This window comes from Lineus longissimus, chromosome 17, assembly GCF_910592395.1.
Source record: "Lineus longissimus chromosome 17, tnLinLong1.2, whole genome shotgun sequence".
Taxonomy (NCBI): domain Eukaryota; kingdom Metazoa; phylum Nemertea; class Pilidiophora; order Heteronemertea; family Lineidae; genus Lineus; species Lineus longissimus.
Window position 1 is genome coordinate 11905386 of NC_088324.1, and position 19321 is coordinate 11924706.

A 19321-nucleotide genomic window follows, 5' to 3' on the forward strand; every position below is an offset into this window, starting at 1 on the left:
GATAAAACAATTTTTGGTTACTGGGAAGGCGGTACAGCGCGCACTCCGTGGACATCTGCTTGTTGACCAGTGTCTAACAAACCAGATCATCTCGAAGATCATCGAACGTGAACAACGATTTGAAGGCATCATAGAGGAACTTGAGCAGTTGTACTGTCAAGCAGAGAGAGGAGTTATAGATGTCGCCAGAGTGATTGCATCTGATGGCATGGATGAGTTTGTTAGTTCAATGACATCAATAAAAGCTGAATTGTCGGACAATTCCAAAACGAGCAAACTTTGGTTGAGCTATATGCTAATGTTGGGAATTGCGCGGGAGCTGATTGAGGCTGATCACCTTCATGCCGTATCAGATTGTCTGCCAATATTTGCTGCCGCGAGTCATCCAAATTACCTGAAGTCTGCCTATATGTATCTCCAAAAGATGACAGCTTTAGAGGTCGAAAACCCTGAAGTGTTTCAGAAATTCATGCGTGGATACCATGTCATCCGGCGAAGCAACAACTTCTGGGCTGGACTTGGATGTGACTTAGTCATTGAACAAACTCTTATGAGATCACTCAAAAGTACAGGGGGTTTAACAAGAGGTAGTGGAATGTCAGAACACCAAAGGGCTATCTGGACAATGTCTTCTCCCGTATCATCTACCTATAACTACGCCATGCAAGAATTTTGTGAAATGCGATATACAACTAGCGAACAGCACAGAGAAGCCACTGCCGCATGAATAGTCCGGGATAAAGAGGATCTGACCAAGCTTGACCCAATGCTTGGCCTCTATACTCCGTTCTCAGGTGAAACGACATTGCGCAACATTGTTACAGGGGTAAATGCCGATGATGACGTGAATGTAGATGACAGTTTCACTGTTGGCAGGGACACGGTTACCAAAATGGAAAGTCAGTTGATTTTTTCTTATTCCCACAAACGCAACACTAAGGTGAAGACCATGGCGTCAGCAAGGGCTGTCAAAGTTGCTGAAGACAGAACAATGATCCTGCTATGTTATTTCGGAGGTTCCTGGTAGTGTCGCAATCTGGAGGACTTAGCTTAGATGAAGTGATGAAGCACGAACTTTCCCCATATCCACCCTCTTTGTTTGAAGGCAAACATCGACTACGAAAGCCGGACAAACCTGCCCTTCTTGAGGCTATACGGAACCATGCTACTTCTGTTGATGATGTTGTCGTTCAGCCTATTCCCAAGACTGAGTACTACGTGTTGGACGGAGGTTCTCTCTTACATCGGCTGAAATGGACTGAAGGGAACACCTACAGCTCAATTGCTGCTAATTATGCATCTTTTACGACAGATCTGTATGGAAAAGCGACCGTAGATGGATATGGAGGACCCAGCACAACACCCACCAGCGACGGAAGACCACAAATGTGAAAAATACAGTCAATATCACGGAGACAACTAAGTTTGTGGGGAAGAAAGACGATTTCCTTTCAAATGAAAAAAATAAGAAGTCACTAATTGACATGGTCACGGTACGCTTGAGGCAAAAGGACTGTCACGTGGTGCAGGCAGAGGGGGATGCAGATTTGGAAATAGTGAAAGCAGCTGTCACTATGTCGACCACAACATCAACCACCCTGATCGGAGAAGACACAGATCTTCTCATATTACTTCTGTATCATGGTAGAATGGACAGTAAGGAACTCTACTTTCGTTCAGACAAAGGGAAGCCCAATGTATACAATATCAAAGTTTTGAAGAAGCTACTCGGGGATGATGTTTGTACTGATTTGTTGTTTGCCCATGCATTCACCGGATGTGATACTACCTCTAGAATCGTTGGTGTTGGCAAGAAATCAGTGTTTCAAAAGGTCGTCAAGGGCGATTCTGTCTTGCGCATCGTTCAAGGTTTTTTTTGTGCTCACAACTCAGATAAGGTTGCTGTGGCAAGTGCTGGGTGTAAAGCAATGGTGGCTCTGTTTAACGGAACAAGTGAATCGTTGGCATCATTGCGGTACAGCTATCTTTGCAAAAAAGTGGCGACCGCAAAGACATTCGTAACACCTTAGCGATTGCCCCCTACAACCTCGGCGACAAAGTACCACGCACGACGGAGCCACCTTCAAGTCATGCAATGGATGGGTCATAATGACAACATGGACCTTGCAAATTGGGGTTGGAATGTTGAAGGAGACAAAGTCACACCATAATGATGGACAATAACCCAGCTCCTGACATTCTGCTAAAAATGATTCACTGTAACTGTTCGGCTGGATGCAACACACTTAGATGTAGCTGCAAGAAGTATGGACTTGACTGCACAGGGGCTTGTGGGCCTTGTCAGGATGGGAACTGTGAAAATATGAACCATGCACCTTTTTTAGATGAAAATGAGGACTGATTATTGACTGTTTCATGCGAATTGAAGTTTAACAAATTTGAATTTACCATCAGATTGCAAATTTCCAATCATGACGTCATTGATGACGTCGTGACGTCATCACATAACTCCAGGATCCACATATCAATTTCATGACTTCTAAGACAATATTTTCTACGGTATGTTGCACGTTTGAAGTGGTTCACTACTGTTTATGTCAAACGATATATGAAATATAGGGAATTTTGGTCAAATGGCGGCCATTTTGTTTGACGTCATATTTAGACCCTTTGCGGAGGCCCAATTGCTGCCAACTTTTGATATGTTGTTTTCTGGACCAATATCTAGAGAATAACACCATAAAACGTTTTCTTGCAATTTTTTTGGGGTTATTCTGTGATATGATCCTACTATGTGGCCATGTTGTGGCTTAATGATATATGAGTTTGACTGATCTGGGAAAGCAGTTAATTAAGTCAAGAAGCAGCAGTTATTTTTGTTGACATTCAGCCAAAATTGCTTGTCAGGAATCGGAAAGTCTGTTTGGGTAGCCCTTTTCCTACCTCACAAAAAGCTGTCACTTGTAAGTAAGAGGATCAGGGAAGCTCAAGACCATGTATTTCTGTGCTAATTTGCTTTGAGATAATGAAAGGACTTCTGTAGCTGGCTGAGCATCTGCGTCTCTTGGCAAGGGTGGCTGTCCAGAGGTTTTCTGCTCCCTTTGTCAGCCTTTAAGATAAGGTGCTGATGGCGAAGGATGCTGATCCTAACAAAGCTGATTGGAATACTCTTAGTTGGCCATGTGATGATGAAAGGACATCTGTGTCTTGCTTACAAGCTGTGTCCATTGGTAAGGATTTCTCTCAAGAGACTGATTCGCCAGGACAAATGCTTCATGCACAAAACTCTTCTAGTGTTTTAGAGGGCTGTCAAATTTGATTCTGGGATTAAAAGTTTGATTAGAGAGCTAGGAACAAATCCCGTTCCATTTCCATTTAACGAGAGGCGCTCCAAAGCAAGACAGATGGATAACACAACATTGTCAGCCATCAACTCAAATGAATACAGAATGAAAAATAAATGGATATTTATCCCAAGGTTTCACTATGGCAACAGTACTGGGACTCTGCAGTTAAAGAAAAAAGACCGAGATCAATAAGTTCTGTAATGGTCCACATATGGAATGATTCACGAAGACAATGTTATTTTGTGCATTTTGAGAAAGCATATCAGTGTCATCGGTTGAGTTTCATGCTGATGCTGATGAGAATCAAAAACTCGATTAACAACTATATTGTATTCCTGTAGTCATTAACCCAAGTACCATTCATAATTCAACACCTGCCACTGATTTCTACTATTGCGTCCCCAGTGCCCACCTAATCTGTTTCATTTCCATGGTGACAGAACCGCAAGAAGCAGTTATCATCACAAAGTCCATTAATTACTGGTAAGATCCTCAATGGGTTGTCCGAGCCTAATCGAGCTATTTCATTGCTGAGTATTCCACCCAAATCGCAGGTTCATCGGCTTGCATCAGTTTCTGTCCACTGCATGCAGCTTGATCCATGCGTAACAAGAGCATCTGTTATTCTTATTGATGAACCTGCGATTTGGGCGAAATACAGTGAAAGAGTTCAATCGGGATACAATTAGCCAATGGAGTGTCTCTGCCTGACCATCAGAATAAGACAGTTTAGATCCGGAGTGGACAACTTTTGGCTTATCAGTCTGTTGCTATTGACTATTTTACAACAAAATCTGGTCGAAATCATAATTACTGGGCTGTATCAGTATCAATAAGAGACTTTTGTGATGCAGATATTGCATCACCGATTACTGTTACAGATGACTGTGGTACAGTATGCTTGATTGCAAGAGAGTTACTGCATTCAGTGTGGAGCTGTGCAAGCCATTTAACAATGATAATAATTGTAGTGAAGGCAACTGAAGCATGCACTGTTGGTCTTGCGTAGCAAATATTTATCTATTGCAGAATGTAAACACTGCTTTTATTTTCATACTGAGTTATGGCACCAAGTAATACTCTCATTGGTATGGCTCATCAGTTACCATAGAAACGTGATGCCATTTGCCATGCAATGCAATGGTGCCACCTAGCTTCGATCAAAGAACTGACCATTGGTGCCTAGATTGCCGTTCTTTCCAATATAGATTGTTGATAGTAGAGACATCTGTAGACAGAGATATCGCTACATAATGATGCTGAGATGAACTTCTCCCATTCTTAAAGGATTTCCATGCTCTCCTCCTGAAAAGGGTCTAATCTGACAGCAGGGTAACCCTATACCTCTGCTCTCCGTCGAGCTTAATTTTGGTTCGATTTCGAAGTGGGATATCTTTTAAGTTGTTTTGCTCCTAACACAATTACATCCATGAAAGATAATTTCTCGAGACCTCCACCCCTTTAATGATACAGAGAAAAGGTTTAACCAGAATACTCCCAGTGCAGATCATCTTTCTTGATAATATTTGTTTAATAAATGGATAGATGGAGACTCTGAGAGGTGAGTAATCACACAAAGGCTAAAATTGCAGTTGACTGACAGCAGTAGTAGAGCCAAGTTGACCTCATATTGTTGTTGCACAACCTGCCATTGTTGCTACAAAAGCTGCCCCCCTACAGACATTTTTAACTAATGACTAGTGATGTTGATTCTGCTATCAATGATGGTCGCGGTTACAATCCGACTTTGTTGCCTTAATTTTGGTGTGCACAAAAATGTTCAGGAGCTAAATGCTTCCTTGCGCAAGCAAAAAAGAAAGTTCGATAAAGAAAGTTACGAGAGAAGAGAAAAGGGCATATGCCATGGAATGAGCAGGAAAGGTGACACTGACATTCAACTTTCCCACTCATTGTGGCTTATATAGATTGCAATCAGCAGACCAAATACCCTCAAGTGTGGCATTTAGAACCCTGATGGAAAATTCCTTTGTGTACGTGGCCATTGTTCACAAGAACCAATCACATCGTCATCATGATAGTGAATTCCGATACATAACATTGTAGAAATCGATCAATACAGCTATAGGTTAGTCATCCGTAGCTCAGCATCCTTATGTTGGAATGATGCCACTGTTGTGAATCAACACGAAAACTTCATTGACTTCTTCATTAAGAAATATAGGTACGCAGGATACATTCGCACTTTCTAATCCACAAACTGTCATAACGGCTTATAGGTCCGTAATCAAGCTTTTATTTCGACGTTGAGATGGGAAATCTGTGCAAGTGAGCGATGTATGTTTGGCAGAGAGGTCGGAAGCAAAGGGCCAGAATGAGTCAAAAAGGCCAAAATTCCACTGGCATAGATTCTAAAGCTCCACTGCTGCGCTTAGAATCGGAGTACATTTTCGAGAAAGACAGGTACGGTGCACCATCTAATTCATCACACAATCTTTCCGCTTCTTGCACCATGTTTCCCCAGCTGAGCTTGAATGCATAATATCTGTAGTTGTTACCCGTAGTTGATTGATATCCCTGTGATCAGCAGTCCCTAGTTTTAATATTTTTTTTCTACTAGTACCTTTTCTATTGATGACATTGGACCTCACCTGTCCTTGAATCAAAAGCCAAATTTACTCCAATATCCAATGAAAATTTTAATTAATTAAGGAATACTTCTAAGACATGGTTTAGGGTAGTATCTCAAGGTGCTTGTGATGGCTTTAGTTTGCTATAATGCCATCAACATGCATCTGTGAACTTCTTGAAGTTTGAAGTTTAAAATTTAAAGTTTGAGATTTGAAATTTGAAATATGACTGGAAAGGTATGAAATTTGAAGTTTTCTGGGCTTTCTTTCAGGGCCAGGGCGAGTAATTCCAAACAAAAAGATGAATCTTGTCGCGACCGGAATGCAAAAGAAAAAATTCGAGCGCGTCAGAGGGGCCCCAATGGTAAAGCCCCGCTGCTGCGCTTAGAGTCGGAATATATGTATGAAAAAGAAAGGTATGGTGAATGCTTCCAACTTAAAGGCCTATGTTGTCCATGTTCAATGTAAATGTATTTTGTAACTATTAATATCTTATCACTTTAGAGCTTCCATTATGACCACCATATGACACCGTATCACCATAAAATTATGACATTCGGAGTGATCACACTACATTTTATCCAGCAGTTATCAAATCTATATTCATAGGTTCTTGATAGTATTGTTGATAAAGGCATATAGCTGGAGACTATATGAGCTGTCATTTACCGAATGTGACAATCGCCCCTCCTGGCTGATGAAGATAACGGGACACATTTAGTATGATCTATGATAGAGGAATACTAGCTTGAAATTGAGTCGTTCTACATTGTATGATATAATGATGGTTTAGGATTCTGTAGTTTAGGAATGATCAACAATTGTTGTGATCAGCAGCAAGAGATTATAATTATTTGGGTATGCTGCACTCTTAGTGAAGGTCAGAAGGTCACATCTAAATGCCAAATGTAAATGGCATGTCTGACAGTCACAAACCACAGGGATTCAGTCCATTAGCTAAGTAGGCTGCCTTTGAGAGAGTGCTAATAGGATGTAAATTTCTACTTGGAAGTTTGGTTTGGTGATAGTTAAATTGATTTAGAGCAAATAGAGCGGTAATCGGCTATCCTCAGCGTGGCTGGTGCTGACATTATAGTAATCTCAAGAGCTTTGTAATCATCATTTTTGGCCCTTATCGTTTTCCCATTATCAATATTTCATTCTAAAACTGTGAATCATTTACAAAACATGTTTATACCCTTATTACATTTGGAAGAAGACAGACTCCCCCAAAGAAGGTGCTGAACTGGTGCCCAGCACATGCTGGTTGTAGGAGAAGAGGCAGGACATGTGTCAGATGGCTAGATGCAGTGGAGCAAAATGGTGCGGCAGCTGTTTTTGGTGAAGAATTTATTGAATCTGCCAATGACAGAAGGCAATGGCAAAGGTCCCTAGCACTTTTGATGGCTTAAACCATCATGTTGCAGTCAAAAACCAAGATTTTACATGTTTATGAAATTAAAATTTTATAACATGTCTAAGACTGTCCATGAAGACTTGTGATCCGTCCATCTAAAATTCAGACAAAATTGTCCGATTTTTCTGAAATGTTTTGTTCAATAAAAATTGTCATCTTTCAATCTGCTGCAGGGTTTGTTATTTCATCTTCATTTTCCAATCATGGTTTTGATGATTTAACACAAGACCTAAAATTGAATTGATGTGTTCCCATGGAAACAAAAGTATTGACTATGCCTGTAACATGTAGTTTAGATACTGCTAGAGCAATTTTCAGATTGATTTTCAAAAATCTATTTTGCACATCGAAGATAAATTCTGGTCTGCGTATGGGAATGACGTTGGAACATGTTGGTAATTGAGCATAATATAACAGTTTTCTTTTCAAAAGTGAAATTTTCCATGCACTGGATAACAATTTGGTGCCGATTGCAGACAATTGCCTGACAAAAGCCTATTTAATTGTGGGATGTATTGCCCTATCTTGCCAAACCAACCCCAATCCAAGCACTTACAATCAATTAAATGTCCAGTCGCCATCAACCTAAAACCTTCCTGACATATCAGATATGTTGGCTATTGATCCTAAATATGCCTGGTTTCTGTTTTATGTAAGCAGTTGAGAAAAAAGGCAGATCAAATTACCCAAAAGAAGTGTTGTGCGTATCACCTCACCAATCAAAAAAACCTACATTATAACCATGCTCCTTGATATAGAATCCTTTTTTCTACCAACGCTTGGCTACTCAAACTGTTCAAGGCTTGAGACATGACGCTGAGGTGATTGCCTATAATGCAAGGTGCCATATCATCAGATCTGAACATCATTTCCTGTTCACTGCTTCTGTTGACACTTGCACCAACGGTTCCTTGGTACTCTTTTGTCATGCCATTTCTATTCAGTGAAAAATGAGATGCCAAGTTGCTCATCAGTCACTGCGCTCAACCCTGGTTTTACTTTCATCAGTGGAAGTATTACAATGGAATTCTTGAACAATGTTTTCAGAAAAATAGAACCTGTTCTATGAGACATTTGATATGTTGGTTTCAGACTTTTCAATGCAAATCTGACTGTATCCTATGTCATTGGAGCTGCTCATATGTTATACTGGTGCCTGAAGCACCAAGCAAGGCTGATATATAGTATGACAAACTTGATGTTGATCGAAAGGCAGAGGGATTTGTTTGTGAAATGAGTTTATGCCCAAAGCTGGTGCACACTCCCTTGACATTGGCCCCTGATAATCTGTTCTGCTCTGTAGCCCAGAGCAGAGAGAACACCTAATTACTTTCACACTAAGGGATAAAAGCCTTTGATGATATCAAACAGGTCTGTCTCCAGAGGCAACGCAAATAACAGACACGGCACTATGTCCACCAGCAACTGGTTTTATCATCATTTGTGCTAGGCACAATCTCTTGATGATACCAAAAGGTGGCTGGTCACCAAATCACACATTACACTACACTGTTTCCAATGATCACTTTTTCATTTTAGTTTAATTTCCTCCTTCACTTGACTATATAATATTTACTGGCAGTGTAGCTGAAAAAAGCAGTGTTTGAATGTTAGCCAAAAGCTTTTCAGCTGTTTTCAAACTTTGATATATTTGATGGTTAATTCTAGTACTATTATGTAATTGATTGTCAAGACGAAACTTGAACTTTTCCATTTGTTTGTTTTTCAAAATCTACACTTCAGTAATGCAATGATTTTTCCTTGCTTTTTCAGTTTTGAATTGTGGCATGTAGCTGCTATTGTTCAATCAGCTCTCCAACATGCAGGCTGATATATTTATGAATGTTGAAATGCTTTACAATGGGGATCAATAACCAATCTATCTATATTTTCAGGTAAGCATTGATTTCCTATAAGAATACCCAGGTCAGGTAGGACATTTATTAAAACATTGGTATGTTACGATATCCAGGGTCATATTGGAATATCGTTACACTCAGAATTGAAAACTTTGGACTGCATGATGAAAGAAAAATGACAGTACTCCTGTTCTGTGTGACAGTGAAAGAAGTAAGTTGTGATTTTCAAAAAGCCATCAAAAAAGGAATGTGTAAAACCTGGTATAGAATGTTACCAATATTTTATTAAATGTGCTTGCGTCTTGTATACAGAATGTGAGCAAATAATGATAATAATGATCATGAATGATCATGATTAGTTTGAATAAACATAAAATCTAATTGATAATTTTTGTTTTTTCAGGTTTCTAGGTTATCGAACTGCAGAGAATTGGGTCATCCACTGCATTCGCCATTTTAAAATAAATTGGAAGGTTTTTTAAAATAAATTTGTTTGAGTTCCGAGAGTTCAGATGTGTTGGCAATTCTAGAGGTCCAAATCGTTGAGGTTGTAAATAGATAAATAACATTTAGATTCAAATCAAAATAACAAGGCTCATCACCACAATATCATAACAGTACCATAAGCCAATTTATGATGTTCCCCAGAGGATCAACATTAGGTAAAAAAAATATGTGGGTGGAGGCGTTCCATTAACTGTATCTTGTCCCCAGGTATTAGGAATATTGACAGTTTGATTGTACCCGATGGAGATATGACATCATTGATCAGCCGTTGATATTGACAATACACTCATTGATGAGCAATACTTGATCTGAGCGCATATGGAATACTGGGGATGACATACTATACTCACTGATGATGTGTTTTCTTTTCTATTCTGATTTAGAAAAGGTGTTCAGATTGAAAAACCAAATAGAAAATTGATTGATAAATTGAGGCAGATAATAGATATCGTATAATTGCTCAGCAATCAATATCATTTTAGATATCTCTGTGATAAGTGAAGTTGCCAATGCAAGATCTATAAATTCATAATTACCGTGCTGGGAAACGTTTTTAAATTCACTCTCTGATATTTTTTCCTTGGCTGATAGAATTCAGAAAAAGTGCCAAAATGGAAAACTAATTCGATGGTTTGAACATTGATTATCTATTTTGCGTTACAGGGTTTAGTTATCTGTTTTTTTTGCGGTAGTGGCTATCCAGAGAGCCAACCAGGTGGTTGGTTTCTGATAAGTGAATCCATAATAAACTTTGCTACATCATCCATCTTAGACAATGTTGATAGAATTGTCCCAACAACAGGTGCATGCTATCATGATACTGTTATTTATTCATGATGCTATGCCAGAATGTTGTGATTTTGATAGAAATGCATTCGAAAAAGATTTTATAAATTGTAGATGCATTTGACCAGCCTGCCAAAGGATGCCCGTTGGATTTCAGTTCATGGATGACTAGCAAAAGATTTGAGCTCTTGGTCTTCAGTCCTGGGGTAGTATTGCATGCCTGTGTTCAAGTTAGAATGTGACGATAGTCCATAGCAGGTAACACATTACCTCTTCATGGGAATTTGTCCTCTGACAGTCAGTTTAATATAGAGCATTTTGATCGAGGTGTGTTTGAATCAAGAACCAATCCACATTGGTACAATTCCATCACACGCAGATGCCATGATACTACAAAGTACAATTATACCCTGATAACACCAACAACTTCAAAGTCGTCTATCATGCCAAAGGGTCCACATGACTGATGTGCACACCACACAACTGGAATGTTTCTGGTAATGGTCTTAACATTAGTTCTTTGATCAGAAAAATAGCGGCAGTCCGTGTAATGGAGTTATTTGATTTTCTTTTATTGATCGTACTGCAGCGAATTGCATGATAGAGGCAACTTAATTATCCTTAGGATGTTGGAGCAGAACGTAGGTTAATGCCTGAGTGAATGCATGCCTGCAGTCAGGTTTTGTGCATGATTCTTGCTCAAAAAGTGGAAGAGAGCCTCGACACTGCTATTATATTTTCAAAGGCTGTTTCTATGTACCTACTGACCTCCATCATTGATTAGAAGTTAAGGGAAAAATATTTCATTAAGGTCACCAATCCCTTATTTAACCTGCCTATAGGTTTTAACCTTGTTGTTGAACAGTTTGAAAGCACTGTATTTTCATAAGGGTTTCTTGATAGTTCCCACTCAGCAAGTTAAAACCCAGTTTTTAAAGAATGGGGACATCCTGTTGGGATGATATGATAAATTAACCAGTTTGCACTCAATGCTACAGCTTGTATAACATATCACAGATATTATATGTGTAATAATCTGAAAACCACCCGTATGTGTATATACTTATTTGTATCGTTCTTTTTCACTCATTACATCGGTAATGTCTGTTAATAATATTTTCGGAACATAATATCAATCCATGCCCTGGCCTTTGGGCGTGATATAATTTGCACTTCGTCATGAGGGTGGGACATAGAGTATTAACAAAAAGCAATATCATTTCCAACACCCCTTACATTCCCCATCCCACAGCCAATCAAGTAGCATTAGATTGCTGGATTATGCGATACGCCGGGGCTGTCATCAGGATCGTTGCTTGGAGTCTTGCTGTTAGGATCATTGAGAAAACGTCCATACATTACACGTGGATCGGAGAAGCTTTATTAATTGATTTGCATCTGTCCAGTACACTGCAGGATGTCCTAGCGTGCTAGTTGATCTAGCTGTTGCACTTGGTCTAATCTTACTTGTTATTGGATAATGAACAACTGGTGACATCCCAAAACTGCAGAGTACCTTGTGGCATTTTCTTGGATCTATTTGTCATCAGCTGCAGTCTTGTAACTGTACGATTGGCAGTGTGAATATCTGATTCTATCCACTGTATTGATGTCACCACACTGTCTTGTTGCTTCAAAAGGATTAGAACGCATTTGGATTACGCGACCGTTGAAGTATTTTTGACCAAAAAAGATTGGGGTTTTTAGGTCTTCCAGTGTCGTAAGTTGTATATCAAGGGAGTATCATGGGACCAGGGCTCAGTTTTTCAAAACAAGGTGGTCACTAACTTTGCATAAACTTTAACTTCACGTAAACTATAAGAGATAAGCGAAGTTGAATAAATGCCTAGTTTGTGACTAAAGTTGTTTTAAGCAACAGGCCCTGGTTACATAATCATCATCAGTTAGGTTTCTTCTAAGATATCTTGCTAGTTAGATGCAGGTTCATGTGATTACATGACTGTTTTGCTTGTGTGGTCAGCTTTGGGCAGTATCAGAATGACAGTAGCTTTTAAAGGTTGTGTTAAGTCCAGAGGCTTTCCTTAGCTGGGCCGTATTGCGTATTTTGTAGCTAGGTGTTGCTAAATATGTATTGCAGTTACTATAGCTACGTATAGGTGAAACATTTATTACATGTCCCAAACAATTTTATTTGTTAATACCTCGGCCTTTTGTAGCAATTAGCTAAGCTTGTTGAGGTGAGGTATCCATGGAGCAATTCCCAATTGTTTTTTATGGTGCACTGCAGATTGTGGAAATGCCTTTTTTCAGCAAGAAGATTAGCTGAAGCTCTATTGGCAACCATGCCTCAACACCACCACCTAATGAGAAATAACCCCAGGGATAATAGCATTGACAATAGCAGCAAAATATCTATGACAATGATAATATTCATGGCAGCGTCAGCAGCAGAATCTTGTATATGAATGGCTGTTAAACTATGGTCTGCTACTTTACGGGCTATCCCAGCCATCTGATTCCGTATGATAACAGTTAGCTATGGCTCAGTTGAATAGGATATGGTATTCAAACTAATAATATGTAGTTGTCTCTTGGGTCCACAGAACAGAACGAGTTATTCATGGTACGCAGCAAATCGTGGGAAGGCATAAGTCTACTTGAACGTCTTGTTTCATAAGTCATTCAGGCATCAAAGTCACCACCAACTAAGAACCAATTCTATAAAATAGCAGTGGTGTCATTGAATGTTGAAAGGAAAATAGGGATGTTAATGGTGTATTCATAGCTGCTCGCAGTGTCAACAAGAACTCTGTGCTGCTAACAAGACACTCTTACTGTGTTATCAAATAGCCTTAGCTTACATACAGCATGTAACAGTTAGCAATCGGCTATCATAAATTATCTATTGGACATGGTAAATTGTTGGTTTTGGCATTTATCATTCTCAAGGTCAGTTATATTATCTTGTTGACTCTGGGCATGCTGAGGATGAGGTTGAAAAGTTACGGTTAGTCACCGTCCTGTCAACCAATTAGTGAACACTGAATATGTATTCCATATTAGTTTGATAATCTCATGTCATGGGCGTACCCCTATAAAGTGCATGTAGTTGTCTGGAATGGTATTATATGATGTATCAAAAATTGCTGTTCATTCCATAATGTCATTTACCAAACCATATATAGCTCAACTGATGAATAATTTATAAGTTGCACCATTTGATCATTGACTCAAAACATATAGATCTTCATCCCATCCATCTGTCAACACTGAAAGGGGCTAATTGCCTCAGGGACATTCCCCTGATTTGCAATGTGTGGGAAACAGCATACGTATGATATTGAAACTAGCAGGCATCCAGCCCTTTAAGGAATATGTTGTCTTCTACGATTTTGCCAAAATTACTAGATGTGTCTGTGTCTTATTCTCCATGTAAGGAGAGTCAACTCTGAGCATATTTTCCAGCACTGATCGTGCCAGTGTTACAGCTTATCCATGGCAAAGCAATTCCATTTAACGTCTTTAACTTAATGGATATTGATCTGGGGACATCCCCAGTGAATATCACTTTGGATCAGTCTTACTTGTGCTCATTACTTTGACTTGTGATGTCAGCTCTTTATGGGACTGTGTCTGGTGTGATACCATGACCATAAGTGTTCAAACATGCTTTCAAACAGGAGAACTGAAGGGGTTTTTGAGACTTTTCCATTTTGCTCTCCTAAGGACTTACCTTGCATCTTATCTTGACCTTGAACTTGAGAGCCACTTCATGAAATTGTAGGTAGACTTGTTGATGGGGGGGGGGAGGGTTAATGCATCGCCATTATCGATCCTTCTTTCAGAAAGTCGAGAGTTCTCTAGCCTCCTGTCAATCAGCTGGACAAAAACTACTCTGGCTATCAAGCAAGGCAGTTTTCAACTATCAACATTGTTATTCGTCTCTGGCATCATTGAGCCCCATGTAATATCCTGAAGTATGACTATTCCCCAGACTTCTGCTTCTGTTCTCTAGCAAAACAAGTCTTCATTTGCCAGAGTATCCCTTTGATGCTTGAGGAAAAGAACAATCGACCGACTGTTTGACTTCTTTCTTATGTTGGTCAATCTACTAATGTCTTTTATCATTTGGAGATAATATTGGAGCCCAGTTATTTCCCAGGGCTGTGAATGAACTGCTAAAACAGTATGTATGGACCAAAGAGCAAGTGGGATTTGTTTGTTTTTTGTTGCCATGCTGTTCCTTGATATGGAGAAGGATGATCAACACGTAGTCATCCAACTATTTCTTTGCTTTGGTTTCTTTAATTTGAGCCACAGGCAGAATCCTAAGCACAACTGCTTCTCAGGGAGTTTCATAGCAGAATGCTGCCTGGCCCAGCTCTCTAATAGTTCAAGCTCCTGTCACAACCAGGCTCGCAATAGACTTGGGAGAAGATGCAGGAAAGTAACCTTTTTTGTTTTCGTGTCTTTGTGTCTTCTATCGAGAACTGTTTAAAAAATGAAGCATGTATATTTAGCAAGTACTTAATATTCTATCTACAAGATCTGTTGACAGCTACATCCATAAATGCTGCAGGCATCAGTGTTGTAAATTTCTTTACTTGAGGTGCCTTACACAAAGTATTGTCCTTGCGCATGTAGTCTGCTGAATCCCGTTTCAGGCAGCTAATTGGCACAGGCCCAACATCTTAAATTAGAATTCTCCCAGTGTGATCTACAACCACTACCAATGATCCCTGAACACAACCACATTAAATCATCAAAGATGGCCTTCTCAGATTGACCAACATTGTCACACCAGCAGCTGTACCACTCGAAAATTAATTATCGTCAGGCAGCTCAGTAAATCTCTTTAGGATGTCTTGAGGGGACACTCTCGCAAGTTGTGAGAGTATAGCTTGTAGTAAGGCTTGTAGCAGTGGCTCTCATTTACCCGAGTTGTTACTTGAACATACACTGATGGTATTACCTTTGGGGAGCACTAGAGAAGGGTTATGGTCAAGGTGTCTGCCACCGTCAGACCCTGCAAGGTTGCATATTTCAGTACTCGGCAGACCTGGTAGGTAATCAAAGCATTTGGCGATCATAAAATATTTGCGTTTATCTTGTTCCAGTGATTAATTGCGAACCATCAACTAGCTAGTTGCTCATCTACTGAAAATTTTGATGGGAAAAATGATATACCCCTTGGGAGTGATAATCAATGGTAGATCCAGAAATTTTGGAAAGGGTGGGGTGCAGTACATGGACTCAGGGAGTGATCTTTATAAGTGTAAGTGCCAAATAAGTATTTTTGGCTGGCAGCTAAGGCCTTGAATTATACTTCTTGTGGATAGGCGCCCTGAAAATCGTTGGTCATTGACGAAAAGGTTGGGCGGCGCGTGCCTCATGCGCCACCCTCCAAATCTGCCACAGTTAATCGAGCGCTCAATCTTTTGATCCTACACCGTGTATCTCCAAGCGTGATTGCTTCCCCCTGTTTCGTGTACTGATTGGTATCTTTTATCTCTTGACATGTTTGGCCGGTAATCCCATTGGCATGACAGTACGTTTGGGTTCCACAGATGAGATGTTTTTGCCAAGTATTCTTCTGATGTTCTGGTTTATCTCTATAGATTCATGCACTTGATTGGGAACAACATTTACGAAGACGTCGCGTCACGTACAGTATATCCTATACTGTACTATACCTCACACTTTTGAAGGCTTGAACCATCATGTTGCACCCCACCCAACGGAGAAGTCAACCGAATTCTTAACCTCATTAGCAAGGCAAATCCACGAAGCAACAAGTTCTACGTGACTAAAGCCATAAAATCCAGTATACCCCATACTTGCGATTTCTCAGTTCATTTGCTCTCATCAGAAACTGGGGATGTGGTCTCATTCATGCATGAATATTGGCAATATTATCAACAATGGAAGCCGATGATGTGAAGCCATTGTAAGGATGGCTATGGAAGCAGTGGTTTCTCACTGTTGTGGACACAGTGGAGGGAATTGCTACTTATGTAAACTTTGAATTTCCGTCTGCGTATTTCTTCCCGACCGGGTTTAGATGGCTAAACTATGTGGCTGAAGCTATGTTTTCCAGTACATCCTCAGTGGATTCATCAACGTCATACAATTCAACAAGTCTAGAAAAGGAATGAGTAGTGAAAAAGCAGTAATCAACACTGAGTCTGAGCCAAAGTTATTGCGTTTATTTGGTTATTATGGTGAGTGCAAGCCTCAGAGTTAATGATGGTAAATAAAACCTCCAAAAAAATATGATGAATAATTAAAAACAAGAACTGCAAGTCATTGTTTAGAAACATTTGTTATTCTCAAACCACTTTAAGCCAAGCATTAGTTCAGTCACCCCATTAGCTAAATATTTCATTGGCATCTGAGCACGCGATAGTAGTTATGGATTTAAAAGAAGTTCCAGCTACACTCATTCAGTATGCAAAGAAAAGCGGCTTGAATTGTTATTTTGCGACTGAGTCCACATAGATAATGTTGAGCATTCCACCAAATTATGTTGTCATTCCTGTGTATTTTCTAGTAGAATGTACTGTTAGAATCAGCAAGTTAATTGGAACGTTTGTAAGATCCCATCATCATTAATGAAAGTGTTGAGATTATCTCTTTTGGGACGATAGTAGATGGGTGGAATTTGTCAAAGCCTTGCTCATGCTTGGAGTGGCAGGGTCTTGCTATCATAGTTTCTGCATCATTGTAAGCAGATGAGTGTAGGCTATGATCAGGAAGAGTTGGAGAGAGTTGCACACAGGATGGATAGTACAGCCTCTGCTTCGGAAATTTAGAGCAGCAACTGTCACAAACAATCATTCATTTCACCATTTCTATTAGATATTCGTGCCTTTTCCAATGCCCAACAATAGTTCTTTGCTCTCCTAGTCAGCATCCTGTATTAGTTTCTGACATTTCTTACCTGACCTGTGCATGATGTGATTTTGATCAAAGATCATTCACCTGAGAGTAAAGCAAAGGCTGCATCTGCTGAACTTCGGATAAGTATGATTTACCACCTTGCACACAATGCCGACCTGTATCTACAAAGTTTTCATTGTCCATCTGTAGCCAGGATTCATCATTCCACATTCAGCACACAGCTTTGATATCACAGCCTGTCACAGATGATATTGGCAATCGATGCTGTTGTGATAAGGCTGTGTTCTTGTGATCGATAATCAGAGAAGGGCAGCAGGGACTCCACACTTGATGTCAGCATGTTGATAGCCCGAGAATAAGCATATTGTGACAAAAGAGCCAAGGGATAACACAACACAAATTCTGCAGGATGGCTGGTTTCTGCAAAAATGAATAATTTCTATTAGAGATGAAACCGGGATCCTTCTCTTTCCCTGCTCTCGGCATGCAAGGTTTGATAGTGATGTTTCCATGAGACCAGAACATGTCTGATCAAGGGTCTTGTACTAAGCTTCTAATTCCAAGATAAATTTGATCATATCTCGTTTGGCAAGCTTGGGCTAGCCTGTTTCTCAACATGTTACAGACATTTCTTGGCCCATCACAAGTACCTTTATGGTAATCTCTGAGATCACTATTAATGGTGATGACACAGACATTGCCTATGGTACTATCATCACGGACCAGTAATCTGAACTTATCTTAGAACAAGATACATAGCCATGTTGCCTGAGGCTGATTATAGCAGGGCCCTGGGACATGATAGCTAGCTATCTGGTCTATATTGTCCAATGGCAATATTTATATCTTATTACTGTCTCAGTAAAGGAATGATTGTATATACTATGCGGCAACCTGTCACAAATTAAGAAGCCAAATTTTGCCCCATATCACAAAATATCAGACTGCAGTGATATTGCTGCATCCTATATCGAAGCACGGACCCTCGTATGATATTCAGCAACTCAGAATCGATAGGTTTGATCTTGGTACGGTAATTGCTAGGATCAAATACATGCTAGGGTCTGATGGAATATATTGACTGGTCTTAACTTGGATACAGGCCATTCTCCTGGCAATATGACAAAGTGGTCAGCATAACTGGCAGTGGGCTCCTTGCCACCAACTGATGAAAGTGACATGACTGTAATGTTTGTCTCCTAGCCGTGCATGAATTAGAGATAATCCCATGTAACAGAGTCTGAATTCACTTAAACATATCATACGTAAGATAGAAGCGGTCTGCAACACCAGCTCTTCAAACCCCTGGTGGTAATCAGGGCACCACTCTTGAGAGATACAGTTAAGATAGTTCAGCTGCATGCCCTTCACAACGTCCAAAGCTGCAGGATACAAAATGTAGTGCGAGGGACCATTTGCCGCATGCTGCTTTTACAGCTGAGGTTATTACGAGATCAATGCTCGGTCTTTGTTTCTGCCATTTGTTAGTGATCTGGAAAGCCATCCTAACGTGCTCTTATTGACTTTTGCGACCTCCTCGTGATTTCCATTGATTATAGATTACTTGATGAGCTACTGATTGGCAGTGTTTAATGACTATTGATGTGCGATTATAAGCTCCAGTGACTGTTCTATCATCACTAAGCCATGGCTAGATTTCTCAATTTCTTCAGATATGGGGTATTATCGGCCATGGGGCCTGGCATATTGAGATGAAATTCAGCCAGATTGGAGCAGCAGTCCCTTGATACTCTCAACCCATCACAGAGTCCCACAGAAAACCATTAACCTCTTTCAATCCTTAACTTCAAGGAAGTTCTCACACAGTAGCCAATAGCATTTAGGGTGGCTTACCAGATACCCGCTTGGAAGAAGTGTCACCGACATCTGAAATGCGGGAAGGATGTCCATGTCTCCAAGGATGGCAAATACCTCTGGAATTCCTCCATTCATGACAGAGACCAATATTATTGGCAAAGAATGATTGATTTATTC

General features: G+C 40.0%; 1 protein-coding gene across 32 annotated transcripts in view; it reads left to right on the top strand.

Annotated features, from left to right (window-relative positions):
* The window catches only part of LOC135501220 (potassium channel subfamily T member 1-like), a 100763-nt gene that overhangs the window by 36208 nt on the left and 45234 nt on the right, over positions 1-19321 (top strand). For 21 of the 32 annotated variants that reach the window (XM_064793173.1, XM_064793170.1, XM_064793181.1 and 18 more), the window contains exons 1-2: positions 5463-5729; positions 6169-6312. The exons of 6 other annotated variants lie outside the window; for them this stretch is intronic. In XM_064793173.1, the coding sequence (XP_064649243.1) occupies positions 5602-5729; positions 6169-6312 (272 nt within the window). In that variant the 5' untranslated portion in view covers positions 5463-5601. Of the gene's footprint in view, positions 1-5461; positions 5730-6168; positions 6313-11754; positions 12186-19321 lie in introns of those variants that run through there. 5 more of the 32 variants (XM_064793176.1, XM_064793205.1, XM_064793171.1 and 2 more) reach the window with 4 other exon arrangements.